The following is a 27,291-nucleotide window of genomic DNA, read 5'->3' on the forward strand; positions in this document are numbered from 1 at the left end:
TGCAAATCTAGTCTTTATTGTATATCTATTTCGCATTTATGTTGACTTAATATCTTCTTATCACTTAAAAAATTGACACATTATGTTGAATGCTTTATGAATAGTTATATACAAGTGTATGTAAAGGGTACTGATGAGGCTGACAATGTTCTGACTTTTACTTGGCACTTGTGTCATTTTTACATGCAATTATTAACAATTTTTAAAGATTAATTTACAATTTATATTAACACAGGACAAAAAATCAAGAAAATTGAATAATTCTTCCATTAAATCCTAAATATCCGTCATTCAACCCAAAATCAGCACATAATAACAAGATAAAGTCAAAAAAAAATCGCTCAATCAACAAGAAAAAAAGGAACGAAAAAAAAATCACATTTATCATCATTTTTCCTTTTCATTTTTATCTTTATGAATCATGAGAGGAGGTAAATGTGCCCTCATGTGCTTAAGTCTTTTACTCTTATCAACTAACTTCTTCGTGTTCATCGAAACGGAAACAGCTGATGCAATTGACGAGTTTGATCCGCTGCCAATGACATCAAAGCTTGTACGATTTAATATCATATCGGATTTACCATAATATCGTGGCATTGAGAAGTCAATTTGTGAACTTTGTAAGCCAGCCGTCTGAATTTCCTGTAGTGTCGGCTCATGCTTCTTAAATTTCTCAATTGATGGCGTGTCGAGATAGTTCTTTGGCAATTGTGCAAATGATATTGATGGCACTTCGGGAGTCATTGAGAAACGGAAATCGTAATCCGATGAGGATGATACAGTCGGTATTGTGGACGTTCTATCTTGTTTCGGTGGTGATATTATTGAAATGTCATTTTCAGATGCTGGACGTTGTGTGAAATACGGTGCATCTAGTTGTAGACGTTTATTTACTGGCTTTGATGGCCATACTTCCTCCGCTGATATTTGTGATGTTGTTGTGGATTTTAAACGATTTGGTCGCAAAATCACTTCCGAATCTGCCTCATCTTCGTTCTCTTCCTCTTTTATTGCAGGTGTTTCGACTATTTTCGGCGGGGTTGATGACACTGTAGCACGTTTCGTACGTTGAATGTCGGATTTCGATGAGTTTTCGTCTGCTTTAGGGTGAATGAGAAAAAATAAAGACAGAAATGAAATGAAATAAAGTACTTTTCTTTATTAAAGTTTTTATTTTGGTGGGGAAAATTTTGTCAGAATTTTTTGGAAAAACTTTATGCAAATTAAGAAATTAATTAAATTATTCAAAACTAACTTTTTTAAATTTATAGCTTAATTTAAGGATTTTGAAATTAAAAAATTTGAAAAAATAAATGAAAAAATATTAAAAGTTTTTTTAAAAATTGAAATTTAAAGTTTAAAAATTAAAATTAAAAAGTTTTAAAAATTTAAATTAAAAAGTTTTAAAAATTGAAAAAAATTTAAAAATTTTTAAAAATTTGAAATTAAATTTGAAAACAAATTTCAAAAAATAATTAAAAATTCAAAAATTTTTTTTTAAAATTCAAAAAAAAAAAAATTAAAAATTTTAAAATTTCAAAAAATTTGAATAAAAATTTCAAAAAGTAAGAATAAAATTTAAAAAAAAATCTTAAATTAATTTTCAAAAAAAAACTTCAAATTCTGACAAAATTCTCTCCACCAAAAATTTCTATTAAAAAATCTGTGCAAAGCCAACAAAAAAAAAAGTTGCTTTTTGCAATTTCAAGCAATCTAAGAAGTAGAAGAAAAAAAAATTTTCTTTTCAAAGTAAATTTTGTTAATGCCAACAGAAGCTAAGCACACAACACGTAAAGACGAAAGCGTTATATAATGAATATTTTTATGACACAGTTAAAGTTAGTAAAGATTAAAACATAAATCCCAAGGATATTGAATATTTATTTTTAATAATTGATTGAATTCTTTTTTCAATTGACATTTTATTTTTGAAAATTGAAATATTATTGATGAAAATTGAAATTGAAAACTGATATTTAGAATTTCAAAGTTTTTTGTAGGAAACCTTTGCATAAAATTGCTGATTAATCCAGACTCCAAAGTTGACTCAAATTTTTAAGAAAACTTTAGAAAACCTCGAATTTTAATTCAAATTGACTAGTTCGGGATTAATAAAGGAATTATTGAAATTGTCTAATATTATTAACCAATAATTGAGTTGTGACTTTGGGATCGATTGATTTATCAGCAAAAAACCAAAAATTTTTGAACGAATTTTCAAAAACTTGGCTAGAATTCTTTAAATTTTCATCAATTGGTATAAAGGTTTCGAAGGAAAAATACTGGGAATCCCGATGGTCTTGTGCTATTCCGAAATCTATACTCTGGAATGAACCCTCGAAATTCAAGTAGACTTCAAGCGTTTAAAATTATGTTTAGAGTATTTTAAAAAACTGATTATTTTTATTATAAATTAATGAATGGCCAAAATTTGGATAATTTTTGATAGAATTTGATCGTAAAAATCAGTCGATCCCATGAATAGTCGATATATCCTTGCTCAAACTAAACTTTGCTGAATATTTAGTCTATTCGAGACTTAAAGTGGTTTAATCGTTTGAAATTGCATGGGCTACACACAAAATAAGCCCAATGAACTTGTTTAATAATGCACACAAAGTAATTTTTCGTAATTAATTTAAATTTGATTTACAAATTGGAGCCAGATTTAAATAATTTGTGCTATTTAGTTATATTAGAAAAAATAAACAATTTTGGATTTTTTATTGATTAACCAACTGTCGAGCTCTCTTAGCCCCCACCAAGAAGCTTTCACAGCCAAATACATCAAAATTAAGTAGCACATCTCAAAAAATAAATCCAAGGTCCATCCTTAAAAAATTATCTTCAAGAATAAACACCAAAACAGAAACAAACACACAAAAAAAATGACTAAGTGACAAACAAATCACAAAACAAACTTTTGTACAGCCACAGACTTAGCAGATGAATATTTGATTAATGTTCAATAAGACGTGAGTGATTTGATTATTGAGCGAAAAATAAATTATTATGAATGATTGATAACAAAAAAAAAGTACAGAAAAAAGTTATTCAGTCTCTCAAAAAAATCTCTTCCTCATCCACTTATCGCACCTTCTTTTATATTTTTTCCAATCAATTTGAAAATGCTTTTATAGTTTTTTTGAGTGTGTGTTTGTGTGTGAGTCTGCCCCCAGCCCGAATGGTGATGATGATGATGAAAGACTTTTTTGGATTCAATTTGAAATTTGATGATTTTTAGTTTATTCACATATGCATGATGAAGTATTTACGGTAACTAATTCAGCCAAATTCTTTTAAATATTTTTATTTAATTTTGTTTTTGTCAATTTACTCTGGAAAAATATCATCCAATTAGTTCCTTTTATGTTCAGTTTTTGCACAATTGCCAATTCAATATTTATTAAATTTATGCTACCGTGCGGATATTGTATAGTCATGTCCATATTATTGAACTAGATTTTTTTTATTGTTTATTTATATGTTTGGCACTGAGAAAAATAATTGATTTGTTTCCATCAGAGATGTCGACTGTTATTCCTTTATTTTATTTTCTGTGATTTAATGGGGCATGTAGAGTATTGTTTCTGTGTAAATGGGCATATTGATGTTCTTGAGCATTCAAGAGTCGAAGACTTTTAGTCTACTCTTAGTAGCCTTAATGCGGTAGGAAGTAAGGTGTAGACACTCTTGGAAAGTTAGACTCGAGAATTAATATTGTCATTCTTGATTAAAATTGTGCTTTAAATAATGATTTATGTCGATTTTCAAAAGAGTTCTGAAATCGGTTAATCTGTCAAAAATCCGGTTTTAGGACGAAGTGAATCTGGCTTGGTACCAGATTCGGTATAATTGCCACAATCACACTGGCCAAGTGTCAAATTTTGAAAGTCAGTTTTTTGACTTAAACTCTCAATTAAAAATTTGTCATTAAAAATCGTCATCAAAAGTGGAATTGTCATAATGTGCTGAATTTGATAAAATTCGCGGTGAATTTTACAGAATTTGATTAGATTTTTTCTAAATCAGCATAATTTCACCCGAAATTTGCAAGTAAATTAATCGGAAATTTATGCACGCATGAAGCAGAATCTGAGTCGGTGGTTTAAGACTTCGGTGCTTAATTATTGCAACATCGATTCTTGTACACTCATCTTTCTTACTAGAGTTCGAAGCCGACTCGGATTTTGTGTGGAAAAAGTCGACTTGAGTCAACTCATTTGACTTCAACCTCTGCTTTTTTCGAAGCATATGAAGTGGATAGCTACATTTCTAGGCTACAGACAATATTGTCATGCGGATGTTTGCCGAGCTCAAACAATCGTAAATAGCCTAACAGTTTGTTTTTCAGCAAAATTTAGTGAACAATTTTAATAAAATTCTTAAATCTAACAAGAAAATGTTACCAAAATTGGATCAAAATTTTGCCAAACTCTATGAAAAAAGACTCTAAAAAATTCAAAAATTTTCAGTTCATTGAAAAGTCTACACAGTCAGACATCCCAACTCATAACACAATTTCCATTCATTTCTCTTTCTCATATTATTTTTTAAAGCAGCACAAAGAAGACTGAATGACAATAAAAAGTTTTTCTTTATCGCTCTTTTTTTTCTTTGCCCTATAATTCCCTTTTTTGTCAACACTGATTTCGCTCTGTTGGAAAATAAATTACTTTTCTCAGTCAACGAAAGCTCAATTTGATATTCCAATTTTTCAAAAAAAAAAGTTTTTTGACTTATTTTCATTTTTATGATGATAAAAAAAGTGCTTTAAGTAATTGCAGCTGAACGAAAAAAACGCAAGCCAGCCAGACTCTTGAATAAAGTCGAGTAGTTTAATATTTGATTTAATTACTTTATCTTTATTATGTGGAAAGTTTGCATGTAAGTACTTGAGTGTATCTTTGCAGGAAATGTACATAAAACTTTATTTTTTTATGTGAATCACATGCTGATTTTCTCACGTGAAGATAGTTTGTTTTGGGTTCTGATTGCTTTTTGGTTTGGTTTTTTTTTCGTGTATGAACTTTTAGAGAATAAGAGGATTGAAAGTTGGATTTTTTAAGGAATTTGAGGATTGGGTAGTGCGGCCATCTGCTGTATTTTTGCCGGGACGCTGCTGTACTTTTCTACCGTGCTGCTGTGTCCCGACAAAGCATCAAAATTTTCCGATTTTTCAACAAGTCAAAAACTCCATACAAATATAGGAATTTTAGACAAATTTTGAACATTTTCGTTTTCAAAAGAAATGTCCCGATTTTCTCCAAAAGTGTCTCGATATTTTGCGAAAATCCTCTGGCCGCCTAATCCGATTGGGTGATGGGGTTATGAGTATAGTTAAACGTAGTTAGACCTCAACAGACAAGGAAGTATGCTCACAAAATTCAACATGCTCAATTATTTTGATTCAGTTCACTAATGAGCACAAACAGTTGGACGAGTATGCTGATTGTCTACTAGGTCTGCTCTCGATATGTTGGACGCATCAACCAAAGCCACATTAACTGTATAGATTTAAGCACTGTCTAAAAACCATCAGAGCAAAACAACAGTTTAAATTGGTATTTTAGCAAGTCCCTAAAGCAAGCTCGATGGCTTAGTGATAAGAACATACGATCGGAAGTCGTAGAACAAGGGTTAGATTCTCATTCAGAACAAATTGTTTGCAAATTGTTCTTTTATTAGATACATATTCAAAGAATAACGTTATTAAGCATCAAAATGGAGTTTCAACAGAATTGCACAAGAAACTAACCTGAAATGCACAAATTGACTGACTTTTGGTGCCTGATTCGGTTTAAATCCATCACCATGCCAGAGGTAACGTCAGCCTTTTTTCGGGTTTTGGATCAATTAGACTGATTTGTGCTATTCGGATAAGCTCAAAGAGATTTTACTTCCAACCAAATCCAATCTTCTTCTTCAAAAATGCAAACAATCTTTAAAAACATCAAATACCCTTCGTTGACCTTCATAACCATAAAGTAAACATATTTTTAAGAAAACAATCTTGAATTATGTCCTTCAATCAGATTCTTAAACAACATAACTCTCAATTCACAGATAAGACTTTAGGTCACGAAAAATTGACTTGCGGATTGACATAAAATAATACATCATGACACAAATTCACGAGCATTTTTCTGTATTTTACGATTTATTACATTTTCAGATGAAATAAACTTTTTTATTATATGAATTTCTATCAAGTACACTTGATATTTTATGGCATAAAGAAAAAATTAAATAATAAAAAGGAAAATGATAAGTGTAATACATATTTACAAGTGGGATGTAACAAAATTTATGGAATATATAAATTTGTAGAATATTATGGGAGTTTATGTTAATAAATTTATGGATAAGAGATATTAAATTCTTTAAGAATTTATGATTATTTTAAAAAGTTTTAAATTTTTAAAAATGTTTTGAAATTTTTTAAAATTTCTCAGATTTTAAACAAGTTTTAAATAAGATTTTAGAAATTAATTTTCAAATTTTTTAGATTTTTAAATTTTCAAAATTTAAAAATTTTTTCAATTTTTTTGAAAATTCCTTTAAAAAAAATTTTGCTTAAAAGTCTCTAAAACCCCATTTTATCACCCACATTTCCCCATCAATTTAATTTCCATCCCCAACTTCCCAGAATCATCTCCACGTCCAACTGCAATTTATCATCTAAAATCTCATGAACAAAAAACTTTTCAACTAATCAAACTGAGCTTCCGATAAAAAAAAATAAAAATTATTCATTGTAAGTCACATCATTAAAGTGATTTCTCTCTTATTTCCAGATATTTCATACAAAAGGTACCAGAACAACAATAAAAGAACACGATTTCATGAAAAAAAGTTTTTTGTATAAATCAAAAAATAAAAAATAAATAAATTTCGAGCTTAGAGTATTTACAGCAGTACCAAAAAAAAAAGAAAATAAGTCGAGAAGGAATCAGAAGCTGGTGTAAATTATGGTGCATTTTTTGAAGAATTTTAGGTATTTTGAGGTTAGAAATTTGAAAATTTGAGAAAATTTGAGTTTTAAGTTCAAATTTTCAAAATCTTTTAAGTTTAAAATTTCTCAAAATCGTTAGTCATCTAATCCAGTCAGTAAAATGTACCAAAAATCTGTCCAATCCCCTCCTAACTCTCCCCCCAATCAGACACATTAACCTCAAATCCCCCATCTCTACTCCTTCTAAAAATGCACCATAAAATACAGAAAACTGCTTCTATTTCCTTCATTAAGTAAATTTCCCACTGCGAAAAAAGAGAGAAAAATAAAAAAAGAAAAAGATTTTTCCATTCACGTAAAATCATCACCGCCATTACCTTGCTCCAATCTCAGCAGGAGTTTGTTGCTACCTTCCTCATTGATTTGCTCTAATTTGGATTTTTCAATTTTAACAACACCAATTGAAAACGTGGCTGGTTGCTGTTGCGACGACTTTGACTTTAATGGTTTATGGTCATGAAAGATTTGTGAATTGGCAAAAACTTGAACTATCTCGGGTGGTAGATTAACATTTGCTGTTTGAATTTCACGACGAACGTCGTCTTCGTGAATTTTAGCACTGAAAATGAGAAAAGATGAAGTTTAGAGTTAAGCTATTGAAGATTACAAACTGAATAGCACAAAGTGATTAATCGATTCAAAATTCAGCACCAAGTCGGTGTGATTTCTGATTCTGGCACGGATTCGATACTAATCTGGTACCATGTCAGAGTCATCAATCGACGCGAAATCCATCACCAAGCTGGTGTGGCTCTGGCATGGTGCCGAATTCATTTCGAATCCGACATAATGTCAGAGTCACGCCGACTTGGTGACATGTCAGTTAAACCAAGTCACCTTGACTCTGGCATGGTTTCGAATTTTAATCAATTCCAGAACCATGTCAGAGTCACGCCGGATTAGTGCCAAATTGTGTATCGAATTGCGACTGACATGTGCAATTCGGGAAAACACGGGTTTAGTTACAACTTTTTAAAACTGTAATATTCATACCTATTAATAGAAACATTTCTCTGTAATCGCGCTGGTTGCACTGTGATGGGTTCATTGTTATTATTTAAGTATTCGCCTCCATTAGCAACATGTCCATTGGAGCGACGATAGTGATCATCTTCAGCGGGATCGTAATTTGCTAAAAAAAAAAAAAAAGAGAAAATATTAGATAATTATGAGGATATTTCAAAAGCTTTTGGGATCATTGACAAAATAAACATAATTTTTAAAGATATTTTGAAGATAATTTAATAAATTTTGAATATTATGACTACATAATAAATAATATGGGAATGGGGTAGAAGAATAACTTTTATTCCATAGATTATTCATAAACAAATCCTTATTTATGACAGAATAAAAATGAAAATCAACAAGAATTTTGAAGAATAAGTAAAGAAAAACAAGAAAGTTTGCAGACAGTTGCGTAAAGTAATAAGTCTAAGTGAAAAAGTTTCATGAGAAAGATTTCTTGCAACAAATTATGTGAAATTCTATAATAATAAATCCAGTCAATATCCAGTAGATTAATGTTGCATATTGTTAGGTCAATGACACTGGATTTCAGTAGCTTTTAATGCTTTAGAATCAGCAATATTGATAAATTAAGCAAAATTGATCGAAAAACCATCAACCAAGCCACCAACTTTAAAGCTTCTCTTCCACATACATATCCCAATCAGCTGAAAATTCCACATTATGCACTCGATCCCATAGTGCATTAGTTGTCTACAATCAAGAGAATCTTCTACGTGCAAATATCAAAAATTTTCATTTCTTCACACGAATAAAATGCGAGCATCAACTTTAGTTAGACAGAAGCCACTGCTAATGTGTTCATTGTTTATTCAACAATTTAGCATATGAATTCATGGCACATATGAAATGCTTGTGTAGAGGTAAAAGATGTAAATTGTGTCTAGTCATTTTTGTTATTATTGTCGATATTCTGGTGTATATTTTTAATAAAATTGATGTTTGTTTATTAATTATAGCGATGTTGGCAAAACTTTAAATTAAATTTCGTATGCTAAGTATTTAAATGCCGTGAAAATTATTGAATTTTTGATTAATGCAAATTGAATAGTTTGCAAAAGATTTGAAGTGCGTATTTTGTGAAGAAAGTTCGATTTATCTGCGTGCTTTGAAGAGAAACTCTTTTTGGGGCGCGTTATGTGGTGGCATTTTTTAACTTGATTTTACGAACAAACTGCGATATGAGTTATAAATTTTTAATATAACAATATTGCGTGTTATACGGGTGAAATTAGTATTACTAGCGTACTATGTGATATTTTGTACATTCTCAAAAGATTTTAAATTACTATGGGGCCGTTCACTTATTACGTTCGCTTTTTAGGGGGGAGGGGGGGTCTAGGATTTTGTAACAGCCTCAACCAAAAAAAATTTTTTGTAACGACATTTTGTAACGAGGGGGGAGGGGGGTCTAGAAATTCGTTTTTTGCGTAACGTAATAAGTGAACAGCCCCTATCCGAAAATTCAGCAGAAACAAAAATTCATACTAATTTTCTCCAATCGATCTTAAACTCATTAAAAATTGACGTAACAAAATACTGAAAACAAGCATCGAAGGGGTCATGAATACCTGTCTGACTGAAATTTTAATTACGAGTAATTAGCAAAGATAGTTGATGCTACTTTAATGTTCTGCATTTAAATTATTTCTATCCAGATTTAATAATTAATTAAGAAAAAGCATGTTAGAGATGCATTTGGGTGAATGGAGCATGTACAGTTGATAAATCTTGTCCCAAAAGAAACTTGGCAATTTTCAAGATGTAATGTTTGCATTAATAAATGGCAGTTTTAGGTTGGATGAGAATATGAGCAAATTTTGTCACATAAACTAGTTTTCGAGCTGATAATTTAATAAAAAAAAATAGTTTTATGAAAATTGTGCTAATTATTTGATAGAATCATCACGAGATGTAAATCAATTATCACGATATTGGCAACTGTCACATGCTATTTACGAGCAATTTAAGGCTTTATTGATCGACAGTTGTAAAACATTTTACGACAAAATAAATATTTATTGCGCATTTTGTAAGGGAAAATGATGATTGTTTGATGCGTATTTTATGCGAGAAAATATTATTGCGCGCTTTATGCGCAATTTAAAAAATTTCCTAAATTATTCAAATTCTTTACAAACTTTTGCTGGATGCACATTTCAAAGAACCAATAAATTTCCCAACAACACACCTCATTATCGTACAAACCCCCTTCATATCTACCTGCAAGATCTGCTGCCCTACATTTCACACAATAATTAAATAAGCATGTACAAGTTCTGTGAACTGAAAGAACCCCTTTAGGGCAAGAATTGCATTCATACAAATATTGAAATGTATGCTTAATATTACATTTGTTGTTTGCAGTTCATTAAGTCTTCTATAAATAGCACTTGAATGTCAATAAATATGGCAGTAACATTGGATAATTAAGATGGTGTTAATTTTGGTGCAGATGTTTCGAAGTTCAGATATCTTGTGATTTAAAATATTAAGAATTGGTAGCAAAAGAGAAACTGAGAATGTAAAAAAACTAGTAGATTTATGAATCATCAAGGTTTAATACAAAGCAATTCACTGTAAAATGTCACAATATTTTGTTTATACCGGCATTTAGATTGTGTAAATGTAAAGTCAGCTGAGAAGTATTTTTCCGCATTATGGCTTATGAAGTTATATTAATACAGACTTTAAAATGCTTTCAATTCGTGACTAGATCTAAAATTTACTTGTTTGTCAATTTTATAATGATTTACGACTTTATTTAATTCATTATTTTGCCGGATTTTATGAGAAACCAAATGGGAATTGGGAAAGCCAGCGTCTGACTATGAAGCTGGCCAAATGTCAAGTATATACCTTCTCGTGCTATACCGCTATCTTGAGGCAAAGAGCATGATCTCAATAGCAGAGTCAGCTGAGTCGTATGCATGCTCAGCTAGAATATTTAAGTAGAGCAAGCTTTTGAAAGAATCTTCTTTGCCTATCAGTTGCTATATACTCTGCTAGCCGACTGAACTTTGTGCCTGGAAAAGGAGATTAAAGGAAAGAATAAAGACCTCCTCAAAACATCTCATCTGAAGGTTGGTAGCTATACAATTAGGCTAGGGATGGACCAGCGAAGACCCAACATAGACGACAAGAAAGACAGACATAGTATCTTATATATAACATTTTCATTGGATGTCCAAGTCGCTAAAATAAAAGAATGCTTAATCCATTCTAATGAATTTTAAATAAATCAATATATTTAACAATTGTTCAATATAAACAACTACATTTCGAGCACATGTACACTATAATAAGGTGCGCGAAGTTCGTTTAGTGTCACATGAACTTTTTCAATTTTTTCTCATACGAAGGCTTATAGTGAAGCAACTATTTTATGTATTTGAATTTAGTTTCAATAAGGTTTAAAATTAACTAAAAGTAACCAGTTAACTGTTCTGCTTATATGAATTAATTAATTTTTCTAAGTGATTACAACAACAAATTGCGAAATTCGTTTAGTGTCATTGTAGAAAATTTAAGATTTCAAGCTTCATACCTTATTTATTAAGCTTATTCTTTTATAATATTGTTAAATTAACAAAAATAAGTAAATATGGAAACTTTTTTCAATTTTCCACTGGGTTTTTCCTAATATTTTCCTACTTTAAATTCTTTATACTTAGAATATTTTCAAAATGAGATTTTACTGTTATTTTGCACCAAATCATTAATAATTTGATTGATTTACATTCATTATTATCATTATTTTTAAAATAATACCATAAACCTGGGATAAAAATTGAATTTAAGGCAAAAATTTGAGAAAAATGTTTATTTGGTGAAAAATTTTCACCACTTTTTATCATTAGTCAGCATTTTTTGATGAAACTATAGATAACATAATAAATTCGAACAGCATAACTTATTAACCACATAATGCTTAATATAATGCAAAAAACTGCATGGTTCTATGATTAGTGCAAAGATGCAAATTTTGGCAGAAAAGTTGAGTCGTGGTGAAAATTTTTTATAGTAAAAATCAAATATAAAAAAAACGAGTTTTAGTACTATTTTACTAGTCCTTCTACTACTTTCAAGCAATAAAGTCACAAAAAAAGCCTTTATTGATAATCTAGACTCTAATTCGGAGCATGGTTTCAGTAAATAAGTAGGTCTGTTTTCCACTATAAAAAATTTTCACCACGACTCAACTTTTCTGCCAAAATTTGCATCTTTGCACTAATCATAGAACCATGCAGTTTTTTGCATTATATTAAGCATTATGTGGTTAATAAGTTATGCTGTTCGAATTTATTATGTTATCTATAGTTTCATCAAAAAATGCTGACTAATGATAAAAAGTGGTGAAAATTTTTCACCAAATAAACATTTTTCTCAAATTTTTGCCTTAAATTCAATTTTTATCCCAGGTTTATGGTATTATTTTAAAAATAATGATAATAATGAATGTAAATCAATCAAATTATTAATGATTTGGTGCAAAATAACAGTAAAATCTCATTTTGAAAATATTCTAAGTATAAAGAATTTAAAGTAGGAAAATATTAGGAAAAACCCAGTGGAAAATTGAAAAAAGTTTCCATATTTACTTATTTTTGTTAATTTAACAATATTATAAAAGAATAAGCTTAATAAATAAGGTATGAAGCTTGAAATCTTAAATTTTCTACAATGACACTAAACGAATTTCGCAATTTGTTGTTGTAATCACTTAGAAAAATTAATTAATTCATATAAGCAGAACAGTTAACTGGTTACTTTTAGTTAATTTTAAACCTTATTGAAACTAAATTCAAATACATAAAATAGTTGCTTCACTATAAGCCTTCGTATGAGAAAAAATTGAAAAAGTTCATGTGACACTAAACGAACTTCGCGCACCTTATGTGAAAGTAAAATTAACAACTGCATAGAAACAAAACAAATAATCAATTATGCACAAGTTATCTAATAATTCAATTTAACTCATTAATATTTTCGCTAAATTCCAAACATTTTCACTTTCTATATTAATTTATCAAATCTACAAATTAAAATTCATTCTCATGACGTAAAACTTTTGCTGATTAAATTCAACGATTACAAAATGAGAATTTTTTTTATCTGACGAAATATTTGTCGATACAAATTAGAACGAGTTGCGTTAGAACAAAAAAATCAATTCCATTTGACGGATTAGAAAACAATTTATTTCAAAATAGACGGGAATTAACATTCGATAAAATTTCAAACTTAATTTAACTCAATTCTTTAAATTAAAATCTATTCATATATAATTTATTCATTCTTATTTCTAGCGTTAAGACTAGAATTAATCTGCTGTTGACTTGCTGGATTTGATAGAATCGAACATTTTATTTCTATGGGGTGTGTCTGAAGCGCATCTTAACAAATAGCAATTAATATTGCATTTTCAATTGATGATTAATTGATGAATAAATTTAGATTGTTGAAACATAGTTTAACTTAATTGATACGTTAATAATGAAATGAATGAGTAGTTTTTGTGGTTGGAGGGATTTTTGAATTATTCTGAAAGTAAGGCTTCAGTTAGTTTAGTCCTTACTTGTTAAAAAGACAATAAAGCAATACTTATTTTTATAAAAAATTATAATTAAAGAACTTTCTTATAAATTCATTTTGTTTACAATGTTTATTCTTTGGAGTTTAATAGCAGACTAAATAATCATAAAAATGAGCAATTCGGAACAATTTCTGCAAGATTCTCGTGATTTTTATGAATTCAAGGGTAAACTTTGATTTATTTGCCTAAAAAGTACTTTAAAATTCGGATATGAAAAGCTGCAAGGGGACGCAAACTGTACTCATGCATGAATCGGCCTATATATGCAATCTTCAGCCTATCCACGAGATTTTAAGAACTAAAACAATGCCGAGCGATGCAAAACATTCTAAACCACAATTTCAATATCTCGGCATAAACTTTCTATCCAAAATTCCTGTTCTACCTTACAATTTAAGAAAAATTAGTCAAAAAACTCTTCCTATAATCCATAATCCACTCTTTTCTATATTCAACATTTAAAGACCTTTCCCCGATTGCCTATAAAATATTTCATCACATCACAGAAACCTTTTTGACAGATTGAATTAATTTATCATGAATAATGTTCTATCTTGGTCTTGTTGTAGTAGCGTATAGCATATTGAAGCACCTTCTTGTCTATCGACTAAAAGATATAAATTTCACGTGTCGATAACACTAAACCACTCTCGGTTATGAACTTCAATTTATCCCATGTTGTGAGTGAGATGGAATATATATCAAGAGATATGTACTGTATGTTGTTGTGTACATATATATACAATTTTTTTTTTCGTGTATTGACTCAAAGACGATAAGATAAATGCTACTCTTATCAATAATTTTTATGACATGCGAGAGATAGAGTGAGAGAAGGGGAGATGGATAGATTGAGTAGTGAAAATTTTTCAATAACATACCAATGCTTTCGTCATAGCAATATTTTTCCTCACAGCACTGCCAGTAGAGATCCTCTAAGCATCTACAAAATGAAATGAGAGAAATAGAAGTAATATATAATCCAGGATGATGAAGATTTTGAGGGGGTTAGAATTGATTGCACAGTGATTATTTGCCCAATTTTTATCGATTTTTTTCGTTTGTTTTGAAATGAAATTTCGGAATTGGAAGCGAATTTTCTTTTGATATTTTGAAAATATCCACTTTAAGCCTCAGTTTCACAATTTTATCTTCTTTTCTTGCTTTTAAATAGTTCATCACAATTTTCTTGAGTTTTTTGACATCCAACACAGATGGTTTTATTTCCAAGAATTTTATTTTCATCTAATTAATGCTTTTCAGCATTTAATTCTATTTTTAACATAAAAGTTTTCTGTAAAGAAGTCAATACTTTGTAGTATATAATTGAGATTTTAGAGTCAGTGTTGTTCAAATCGTCGCTGAGCAGAATCAGTTGTTCCACAAAAAAAACTAATGTACAAAAAAAATCAGCATGATTGGAACAGAGCACAAATTTTGAACATGATCTGTCTGGGCAAGTCAAATAGAAGAATGTAATAAAAAAAGCAAAAATTCTCAAATAGTTAAAATTTTAAAAGTTCACTAAAGCTCAATAAAAGTCTCAAATATTCTTCCAACATAATTTTGAGCATAAAAACTTTATTGATGAACCATAAAATTTTTTTGCCAATAAATTATGTGACGCGAAAAGTTTACGACAGCCAAAGTTTTGGACAACACTGCTTTAGATAAACAGAAGAATAAGAATTTTTAAAGCTTTAAAAAACTCAGCTTTTTAGAAATAAAATTCAATTTTCGGTAATTTTGATCTTCTTAGAAATTTTTATCTCAAATTTAAGCTTAAATGAATTGAATTTATTTCTATGCACATGTTTGGTTTTCTAAATGACTTTCGTACTAATTTAAGAGTCACTTTTCGGCCCCAAATAAGAAGCAAATTTTGGATTAAGTTATTTAGAAACAAAATCTAAGCATATTTATTTGTGCTAGAATAGGGTAAATGAATATTGATAATTTAAATTGAAAGTTTAATTAAAGTACCTAATAGTAAATTATGCAGGTTACTCGGCAGTTATGATAATTGATCCTCAGGATAGAAGTCTAGGTCAAGGTCTAGGTATATACTTCTTCAATATTTAAACTGAACGGGAATTCCCGAAATTTCACGGGAACGGGTATCCTGGAAACCCTACCCGGAGTTTAAAAAGAAATTTAGGATTTTAAAGAATAAAAAGTAATGGCTCGAGCTCCCAAAAGTCCCATCCCTCACACTCCTCCCGATCCTCTGGTTACACCCTGGTAAATACGACATTCCCTTACTACCTCCCGAACTTAGCGTCTCTAGAAATATTCTCATCAACAAATTCAATTATCAAACTTACTTCGTCTCTTTTCAAGTCTAAGTTATCAATATTTCATGGCAGCCTAAGCATTGAAGGCCACAAAGTCAATTAATAGACTTGACCCTTAAATTTCAGACATCAAATTAAATTAACAGACATTATTCTTTTCGCTCTTATAATCTCAATTTCAATCTTAAGTACACGCGAGTGTACTATTAAATTTTGCTAGCGATAACACCGATAATTCAGATTAGACAAAAGCTCCGATAACCCAAAATCTCGCTCCAAACTTGTCACAAAAATATCGAACAAAAATAAAATTTGCAGAATAAAAATCAATGAACAAATTTTTTTAGTGTGCAAATGTCACGAACCCTCGAATCCTAAATCACATAAATCGACATAAATTTCAGCATTGATTTCATTTTTATAGTGAAATGGGATTTAAATGACGATAAAAATATTTCTCACTTACAATTGACAGCATTTGCACATTTTTGCAGTTCTTTTTCACTTCTTTCTTGGGATATAATTTGCTCTATTGAATGTCTTATAATCTCTCTCGTCGTAACACTACTGGAATCGATTTAATTTGAATTTATTTTCATTCACTTAATCACTGTTTTTCAGTTGAATGTGATTCAATTGCGCGTAAAGAATACGGCGTCATGTGATTCGCTCATTGTGAGGATAAATTTTCATTCTTTTGTGGATTTTTTTTTCTTTTTTTTATATTTTATTTAACAATTTATTTTGACACTGAACTGTTCCGGTATCCAATTAAATTATGTTAATTATAAGCACCAATATATAATAATTTTATCACATTTGATATCACACAGGTTCTATATTTTTTTAATGTCTAGTACTTGTTAACTCCACGAAAACTGTCAACGGATTGATGAGAATTGCTGTGTAGAAATGAAAAAAAAAATTGTTTATCGTTGTTTTTACACTTGTATTTTATTTTTACACAAAATTTACTGCTCAGTATTACTTTTTTTCAGTTCTCTCACTAGTTTTTTTTTGTGAGTATAGTAATTAAGCTATTTACATTTTCAATTCACAGACTATCAACAGAAACATCTTTGATGGTGAATTCTGTTTTGAGAAATTCTTTGGAATTATTAGAGGAATGACAATTTAATTTGAAGGTTAATGGGATTCTTTCACTAAATTTTAAAAAAAAATTTTAATTTTAAGTTTTTTTCAAATTTTATAATTTTTTTTTTTTAAATTTTAAGTAATTTTGTTTTTAAATTCTCAAATTTAAATTTTTTTAAAATTTTCAAATTTTATTTTTTGTTTTAAATTTTCAAATTTTTAAACTTTAATTTTTTTAAAATTTAAATTTTAAAATTTAAATTTTTTTTAAATCTTCAATTTTTTAAAGATATTTCAAAATTTAAAATAAAAAAATGGATTTCAAGATTGAAACCAATTTTTTAAACTTTTTAAATATATAAATTAATTCAAAATTCCCACAAAACTATTCCAAAGAAACTGACGTTTCATCAACAAAATAAACAAAAACTTGACAAAAACATGCAAAACTTATTAAATTTTTTCACAATATAACAAAACAGCAATTCATTCAATTTGTTAAATACCTATAATTTACACAAAAAAAAATGCACGAACTGATAACATTTTGCACATTTTTACGTCTCAACTCACTTTGTAGATGGAGAGTGGAAAAAAAATAACAATAAATTGTCGTGTACATAGATAATTATATAGCAATAGTAAAGATATTATTATTGTATTAGATTTCAGTCCAATAAAGAGATATGACAGTGAAATATTTGGAATTGACACGAAGGTTACAGGAATAATTTTCGAAGGTGCTGGAATAATACTGGGAATGTTTAGAACTTTTAACTGGAACCGAGTAAAGTCACGTGAGTTGGAGATTAGATAAAAGTATCAATATAGCTTGAAGTCGACTTGAAATTTGTGTGTAGTCGGGAAGATTCGAGTCTACTTTTCTATAAAAATTCCAAATCGACTTCAAGTTCTGGTATCAATAAAGCTTGCATAGCTCTAAAACTGGAATGGAAGCTCATGCTCAGATTAGTGCCTTATTTAGTTGGCATAGAAAAGAGGGTGGAGGGTCTTTTGACATCAAAGTAACCAAATGATGTCAAATCAACCTAAAGATCTCAATTCACAGATACTTTTTGGCTTTTTCATGACTTCTATATTCAACCTATTTTACTCTACATGCACCATTCTTTCTAAAATTCATCTCGTGGGCGGATCAACGATCACCTTCATAACATGACAACCCTGAATCAATCAAATAATCCTCTCACAATCATATTTCTCAAAGAAATTCTCATTCATATCAAACCTTAATTTTATATGAATTCCATTATCAAAATATTTGCATCTATAAGAAATTTAGATCATCATAAAAATGTAAATGATATCATTACGGAATCATCGCACGATTTTCGCTTCCATCTGATTTTTTTACATTAAAAAATTCAACAACACTCAAAAAAATGAACCATTAAAGTCAACAACGCTTCAATTTAGATTGAAAATCGATAAGACAAAAAAAATAAGTCGCAACCGCCAAAAATCATCAAATCATTAAAATTAATTCCATATTGCACAAAATTGAGCTATTTATTTCCTTTATCTCTGTTTGTTTACTTCACATTGATAGCTTTACAATATTATTTTTTGCACCAAAAATTATTTTTTATGCCTTAATTGCGTTGCCGGTAATTGGTTATGCCTTTTTTAATTGACTGAACAGTAATTTTTATGAATAATTAGGTAAAGTGGCTTGGAAGGTTAGTGAACTATGTTTTGTATAGTAATTAGATGTGAACTTAGAGATTGAATCTGGATGATTGGTCTTCAAGCGTGAAGCTTCTGCAATTAGCAGGTCAATAAGACATCAATAATGAGATCCTGAAGAGGAAGTACGGTTGGATTGGTCATAAACTTCGTAAAAGGTATGCCGTGTGAAAATGTCAATGTATCCTGCAACAAAACACACGTTTGTTACAGAACAGTGAGAAAAGAATGTCAGTTTAACATCCGGACAGAGAAATTGTAAAGAGCTAGCAACAGAATCAAATGGAAGTAAGTTAGATAAACTGCATTAAATGAACATATAATTAAATAGTCCTGCATCAATCTAGAACGAATAATTACATCATATGATAATATTGATCGAATCGCGAATATCAAACTAAACTTAACTCCATAAAAATCCACTTGAGAATTTCCCCAATAAATGCACTTTAAACGTTTTAATAATACAACATTGAATTCCCCGAACTAAGCCATTAGTCATAAAACTGCACACATTTTTCTTCAAATCCATATCAAGTCTACGTAACATTTGATTTGGAATTCCACACATAAATTGTTCAAGTTTAAAGACCACAAAAAGTGTCATTACCAACGACATTCATTAATTAATATTTAATTAAACAGATTCGTTCTCATTCGATTGCAGGTGAATATTGCGTACACCAACAGACCGAAGTAATCCGTTCCATATTTAACAAGTCATTTTGAATCATTAAGCAATTTCTCCGTACCATCCTGGTACGAGAGTCAATAAATAAAAAAAGAGTCTTCATCATAAAACAATCACGATAATTTACATGTAATAATATACATAAAAACGTGAATGTTTGCATAAAGTCAAATAGATTTATGATTGAATGAAGCATGGTCTTTCCGCATTGTCAAGACTGTGTTTGATGCAGAAACGGCATCATTTTCTCATTACATTTAAGTACGCGTATATAAATAAATGAACATATGTGAGTATAATTTACTGATAAGATAATTGCCGTGTGTGCATTGTTTGTGTGTGCACGGAACAGCATTGAATAAAAAGGCACATCAGTTGTGTTTCTTCAAAATAATAATTTTTTTAGATTAAAATGATAGCAAAGCAATTGAAATGACTAAAAAGTAGACTTTCCATTGTATTTTGCTATTCAATTGGGACAAATATACGATAAATACGTGCGGCATTGTGTGTGCTACTTTAAAAAATGCCAAAAGGTTCTACTGGATCTTTTGTGATGCTTTTGTTGCATTATTATGTGGTGAGATAAATAAGAGTTATGTTAGGTCATTTAAAATTGCATAATATGCTGAATATTTGGTCGTGTGTGGATGTGAGAAATAATTGAACAGTTATTTTTGCATATTAACATTTGCAGTATTTTCGTATGTGTTTTGGTTATGATAATTGGAAATAAGGTAAATACAATTAGTTTAAGTTTGTCAGAATCTTTAGTGAAAGATCTAATTATTCAATTTTTAATGGACACTAAGAGGGTGGGAATGAGTTGTATTTGATAATGTTAATCGGCAGACGAAAGTCAGCCTTAGTCATCTGAGTGAGGCCATGGATCACAATTAATATATATGGCCAACGAAGTAAGTAAGAGGTTGCAAATGAGTCATTTACTGAAATTCGGCATCAAATCGAAGACTGTGGCACAAAGAACCCAAATTCCAGCCAGATTCTAGACAATATCCAATTCTACATTTAGAATCATAGCATCAAATATGTTGTGAACCATAAAAAAGGTTGAAATAATCTGACAAAATCACCATCACATAAAATAACAATACAAAGCCGGAGTAAACTAAAAGCCGATAATAAAATGACATGCAATGAACAATTATAATCGAATTATCAACGGTTAAATGATTAATGACTAGTGTCTAGACAACAAATGACTTCATTATTCTACATGCGGAGAACTTCATTCTAGGAAGTCAAAATGCTTGCAGATTAGTGGTTTTTAATCACAAATACTAACTGAAAGTCATCTTTTGTGATGAATATGCAGTTTATTTGGTGTAATGTAGTTATTAGAGGTTATGTGAAGTCTGTTTATTCTTAAAAATTTAGAATCTTTTGTTATAAAGCTTTCAAGCCCTGCAAAAATGAGACAATCTAAAACCAAATTCACAAACCATAAATTTTCACATTTAATTCCAGTGTTACTCAGATTTGACACTGATTCCAATCATATGACAATAAATATAGTGAATATTTAATTTGCATTTAAAATAAAGCATCATGTGACGAATATTAACAGACGAGAATTCACCAGAACAGAGAAAACAACTGAGTCATAAATAGCAGAAATCAGCGTTAGAATAAATTGCCATTTCGTGCGTCACTGATTCACTTGAAAATTACAGTGAAAAAATTGTTTACATAGAAGTTGAACTCTTCAAAAATGTTATAACAATCTGTAGCTTTTAACTTTTTCTGATATTTTTGTAGGATGACCTTGAATAATTTGATTGTCATGGTTGTACTTTTTGATTGCCGGTTTGTGGTTTATATTGAGTAGAAGTCTAGTAATTGATAATGAAATATCATGGTTTGATGCAGGGTTGTTCAAACTTTTTTGAGCTATGGACGCACTGGACGAAGTTCGCGGAACACGGCACATCAATAAGACAAATGAGCGCAAAATTGTGTTGAGGTAAATTAAAATCCAAAACACTAGAAGTATCAAAACACTAGCCTAAGATTTTAAGTTTTTGAAGCTTCAATTGAGTTTTTTGGTAAAACTTTAATACTTTCTGAAGAACAACTAATCATTCATTTGCAAAAATCTGATCACATTCCCCAAGGCAAAGCTCCTTTCATATTAATACATATTCCACACCAACCTATATAAATCCACACGAAACACATGCAAAACAACACAAAAAAAAATCCATCCGAATGTACTTGAAATTATAATGTTGTAAAATCCACAACAAAGTACCCTTGAACTCCTCAACATAAATCTGCACCAAATCACAATTTAATCACATCAAAACATTCATAATGCAAATGAATTTTTAATCCAGTTAACCTGAATGGCACTTCCATTAAAATCAGTACATCCAAAAACCATTAATTATTATTTTCCCGCAAAAAAAAAGTTTTTTATTCATCGGTAAACCAAAAGTGCTTTTTTAACTCCATTCATATCTGCATATTCAATAAATTCATATTTTCATTTTCTTTTCGATTCCAAAAACCCCGCAAAAAAAAACTACTGTAAACATTCATAATCATATTTCACTAATTGAAACCGGAAATATTTCACTTTTAATATTGTATTAACATTGTATTCATGTCATGTCATTAAAATGGCATTGGACTCCTACCAATAAGTGTGTAGAAAATAAATAAAGTAATAATAATGTTATTGAACATTTTCTCTCTCCTTTACACCATTATTTAGTCATGGTGATTAAGCATTTTGGCGCGCAGTACTTATAAGATGCGATGGCTTTTTGGATCGACATATATAGTGCGGTATTACTTGATTGAGTGGGAAATGTTAAAGGGGATTCTGCTCTTGTTTTTGAACTGTAATTTATTTGGCCTGTGTGCTACTGAGTGCACGGTGCAATGACATTAAGGGAACCCATTAAGGTGAATTTTGGCAGAATTTTTGGATTGATTTTTAATAAAGTTCTAGTTTTTTGGAGCGGATTAGTCTCAAAACTCCTATGATATACACTAGAATAAATGTTTACCCTAGAATATGTCGAGCAACTAACCTAAGTAAACGTTATTTTTTTATTTTATGTATTTCATGAATAACAATTTCAATTTTAAGAGACTAGGCCACTAGGCTTTTTACGACGAACTATAATTTTTGATGCCGATGCGATGAGCAATCCAAGATAACCTAAGTATGAGTTAACTTAATCATAGTGCTTTGCGCCTGTATTTTCCAATTTTTAATTGCAATAATCGTGAATCATCGATTATGTTTTTCGAGCAACCATTTAACAAATCAGCCTTAAATGCTGAATATTCACATATTTCCACTAAGGCCTCTGGATACCTAATTCAAAACCCGGTCTTGGTCTTAAGATTTGTCAAGATCAAGACTTCTAGTACCCCTGATTTTCCCTCTAAAGAAGTGCATACCCCTCAACAAACCCAAAAATATTAAAGCCAAATCAATAACATTTAAACCCAGTAATTCGCACAACGGAACGCCGCATGAAATACAATATCTACAGCATAAAAAGCATCACATTAATATATTTACACTTCGGTTGCATTTGAATATATTAAATTTCATATATAACGCTTAATTAAATATTTTACACTCGTCACGATATGGCATGAGGCAGGTGAGAATGATGTGAGGGAGGCGCAATGGGGCCAATAAAATAGCATGCATAGGTTTCATGTGTGAAATGTGTTTATGTTTATTTGTGCTTATTCAATTTCACAGGTGAATGCTCTTGCTTTATACAGAAAATTGCATATCAATAATTCTCACTACAAAAAAAAAAGAATTTGATTAACAGCACTCTGCTGGTATGTGCCATACGAATTAATTCAGGAAAAGGGGGTTTACAATTGCATGCAGGATACTGTGATGAAAATGTTTTTGTAGATTTTATAATTAAATTGATAATTTTAATTAATTTTTTTTCGGGGATGTCATTTTTGTCAAATGAGAGTTGGAAGTGATGCAGCTTTTATTTTGACTTATTGACTGGGGTATAGGATGAATTTCTGGATAATCGGTAGCATTTGTTAAGATTTGAGTTATTGTCAATTGTTTCAAATGTATCAGAAAGTCAGAAGAAGGGCAAATTAGGCTAATATCCAGGAGTTAAGTGCTTTTGTGGAGTAGTCGACAATGCGCTTGGCTCAACTTTGTCTGGTAACTAGAAAGTTGTCGGTTCGAATTCAGTCATTTTCGATTTTGAGCTTTTTCAGAAGTTTGGATATTTCAACTGTTTAATGAACGAGTTCAAAACCAAATTGGAGCTCTGGGTAACTTCAGATTAAGGAAAGGATCATCAAGTCACACATGGAATTAGTAATTGGCAAGCGGTAGCCAACGCAAGAGCCGACTGAGGGAGCCCATGGATCACACATGCTCTGTACGGCCAGCAAAGTAAGTAAGTAAGTAAGTACAATCAGATCAGAACTGCCAGATTACCTTACGAATAGAATATTGTAAGAACAGATCAGAAAGTATCACAGCAAAATCTGCCAGAAAAATCCACAAATCTCTACTAAATCTACCTCAAATTTTAAACTACGTCATTTTACAACTGATTAAATCAGATCCTCCCTCCCATCCTTTTTCCCAATTGACATGTCACGACACAAACATCTCACAAATTTTTGCTTAATTTTAAAATAACTCATATGACGCAAGTTATTATTGTTTATTAACAAAAATTTAATTCAGTTTTTAAAATTCTAACTCTGATAAGAAAAAATGAGAAAAAACTAAAAAGTGCTTACGTCAATACACAATTGAACGAGTAAGAGAGAATTATATTCATGCAGCAAAAACATCAACCGAAAATTCTAATTTTACGAATATATTAATATGATAATTGTGTGAATCTAATTAGCATCAAAATGTGAAATTATAATTTGATAAAAATTCATTAGATTGCATGAGCAATACATTAAACTATATAAATATTTATGTGAATTCTTTTCAAATCTCTTCTCATCGATGAGATGCAAGAAATATTTTAATTGAAAATCAGGTTGAAGAAAGTGAATCTATTGTTAATTATTCTTAAATTATGATGTGCTTTGGAGACTTGACTTGTGCAATGAGATGCATAATTGAAGTTGATCAGACAATATTAATAAAATTAATAAATTTATTGCTTTAATTTAAAGATTTTATTATTTTAATGGAAAAGCCGTACAGAAGTTTCAAATTTCAGAATTGACACGCTTTAATAAAGAATACTGCTCAGTATGTTTTACGTTACAATGCATCTGGATATTTAGACAGCTGTTCAAAGATTCAACCATATGATCATCCATAAAAAGATAATCATTTCATTTTTATTGCATAATTTGCATGACAATAATATAAAGACTTAAACAAAAAGTTCAACCTGTCATAACACTGTGCAATATTTAATGAAAGGTTGACGTCTAGGAATCATTCAACCATAACGTCCAACAGAGTAATCATATTGATTGGAAACTTTATTTAACTGTTTAAAGCTATTTATTGACTACATCATAATTCATGAATTAGTTTTTATGTAGAATCAAGTGTAATAAGCATCAAGTTTTTATCATTCAGAATTCTCATCTAGGTCGCGAATATGCCGAGGATCTTGTTTCAAAATTTTATGGGCGTGATGCGATTCAAGAGGAAGACCGAAAATGTCCTGGATTGGTTGTATTGATAAGGACGCTTGAGTTCTCAATATCCCAAATTGAAACAAGTTATCGAAAGATAGAACTGTCTACAGAAGTTCTTTAAACGCGGCAATGGGCCCCGTGCGCCCCAGCCAAGGAAGTAAGAAGTAAGTAAGTAAGATGTGATTCTTTTAGGTCCGTTTTGAAAATTTTATCAATATGATCTTAATCTTCCGCTTAATCTACACTTTAACATTTTGATCAAATTGAACTTAGCTCAAACTTAGAAACTAAACTTAGATTTAGATTATCATAGCTCAAAAGAAAAGAATCAGTCCAACTCATTTGACTACTTCTTGTTTAATTTTCAGGACAAAAGCATTATTTTATCTCATTAAACATCAACTAAAATTCTACCAAAAAATAAGAATCTTTACTCAAACATCAATTTTTTTGAAATTTAAATCCATGACGTAACCACTTAAATACGCTAATTTTAGAATTATTTTTACCAAAAACGCCGACTTAAATATCAAATCTTTCTCATGGCCATCAAACGTTGACAACGAAGCGTGTGGTGAAAGACAGAGTCGTGCCGTGAATTATTTTAATTGCCTTTTAAGAGTCTGATTTGACGGTGTTTAATCAGATAAGAATCGTAAAAATTTTATATTGATAATTTTGGATGCAAACATGTGACTGTGAGGTGTAGGAACAAACTTGAATAAAATGATTAAAATACTGGATAAAATTTTATTTTCCAATTTCACGACTGGCTGCTCTAGATATGCATATTTAGACAGTTAATCAAGCATATTAAACTATTAATCACTTAGGTAATCTAAAGCTTAATATTCAAACTTCACAAAAAAATCGTCATGAGTCATGTACGTCAAATGACCTTTCAAGTCTCTCCCTTTCACTCAACTTTACAATCGAGACGAGTATGAATCACATCCAAATATTAAGAGACATAACATTTAATTATACATCCAAAATTTCATAACACAGTAAGTACACATCACAAATGAATTTATACAGCACAAACAGAAACACTCAACATAACGTATGCATATTATCAAAATGCCATTACACTCTTTGCATATTTGCGTCTCATTCTGTACGTAAAATTGCACTTGTGAGACAGTAGAAGAAATTGTCTCGAACACGTGATGAGAGGAAAAATATAAATTATTGAGTTTGAGACACAGGAGAGAACATATTCTACATACAGGAAAATTAGCATGTGATACTGGACGAGTTTTAAGTCACGAGACTACTTTTTACGGTACATTTTTTTATACATGATAAATTGATGGGTAATTTTATGTTGCTGATGGTGAGTTGGTTCCTTTGGGATGATTTTGTAGGGAATGATGATGATTTTTATGTCAAAAATGGACAAATTAGACCTGCTTAATAGCTCAGAAAGTGATTAAGATCATAGATCGATACATTTTGGAACCAAGAATCTATGAGCAGAGCAGATTTTAAGGTAAATTCCAAATTCTCGCGCCAAAATATCAACTTAAATTAAAATCACAAATTTCTCAAAAATTTAAACTTTTTTAAAGTCTTACAGACCTAGAACACTCTTTAAATCATCATTTTCAAGTTCAAGTTCATGTTTTGTTGTTTAAAAATCACTTTAAATCATTACTTTTAGCACAAAACTATGTGAATGACACAAAACTATATGAATGTTTCAATAAAATGTCCTAAAACATTCTAAAAATTATGATTTCACAATATTTAATATTATTTATAATTAGGCGTCTGTCTGTCTTAAATCTCACAGATCTTGTTTCTCTTTCACATACGATTCTACACACAAAAAACTAAAAAAACCTCAATTCTATCACAATGTTAATCAAGTTCATTCTAAATGTCACCAAACCAAATCACAAAAAATCTAATTTTAATTCAACAAATATGATTCGACATCCTTGATCGCGATCACGAGTGCGTAAATATAACTGCATTCTCTATTCGACGGCAAATTTGAAACTAAGTTCAAGTGCTTGTAAAACAAAATAAAAATAATCAACTGCGATCGCATGCAGAAACCAGTTTTGTTATATTACATACAAAAAAAATATAAATTTTCTCTCTTTTTTTCTTCATTCGCTATTCACATTTATACACTTTCATTAGACACTACCGCGAATTTACTCAAATGATCTTACGACTTGTTTATGAAATGTTGTTTGTCGGA

General features: G+C 30.0%; 1 protein-coding gene and 1 long non-coding RNA gene across 3 annotated transcripts; one reads left to right on the forward strand and one right to left on the reverse strand.

Annotated features, from left to right (window-relative positions):
- LOC139096534 (uncharacterized) lies at window positions 1–26,752 on the reverse strand. Of its 2 annotated transcripts, none has more exons than XM_070648271.1 (6): window positions 26,661–26,752; window positions 16,401–16,836; window positions 14,522–14,583; window positions 8,009–8,147; window positions 7,333–7,574; window positions 1–1,097 (listed from the first exon to the last, which is right to left on the reverse strand). In XM_070648271.1, the coding sequence occupies exons 2-6, from the start codon at window positions 16,418–16,420 to the stop codon at window positions 388–390; spliced, it is 1,173 nt and encodes a 390-aa protein (XP_070504372.1). In that variant the 5' UTR covers window positions 16,421–16,836; window positions 26,661–26,752; the 3' UTR covers window positions 1–387. The 2 variants fall into 2 exon arrangements, with proteins under 2 accessions (XP_070504372.1, XP_070504371.1); XM_070648270.1 differs by having other exon boundaries at window positions 1–1,100; window positions 26,661–26,751.
- LOC139096535 (uncharacterized) lies at window positions 18,676–22,133 on the forward strand. Its single transcript, XR_011544988.1, has 2 exons — window positions 18,676–19,024; window positions 19,404–22,133. It is a non-coding gene; the product is annotated as an uncharacterized lncRNA (long non-coding RNA).
- Window positions 26,753–27,291: the final 539 nt, after the last annotated feature.

The sequence above is a fragment of the Chironomus tepperi genome, unplaced genomic scaffold, assembly GCF_022539635.2.
Source record: "Chironomus tepperi strain 1889 unplaced genomic scaffold, CSIRO-AGI_Ctep_v1 contig_394, whole genome shotgun sequence".
NCBI classification, from domain to species: Eukaryota; Metazoa; Arthropoda; class Insecta; order Diptera; family Chironomidae; genus Chironomus; species Chironomus tepperi.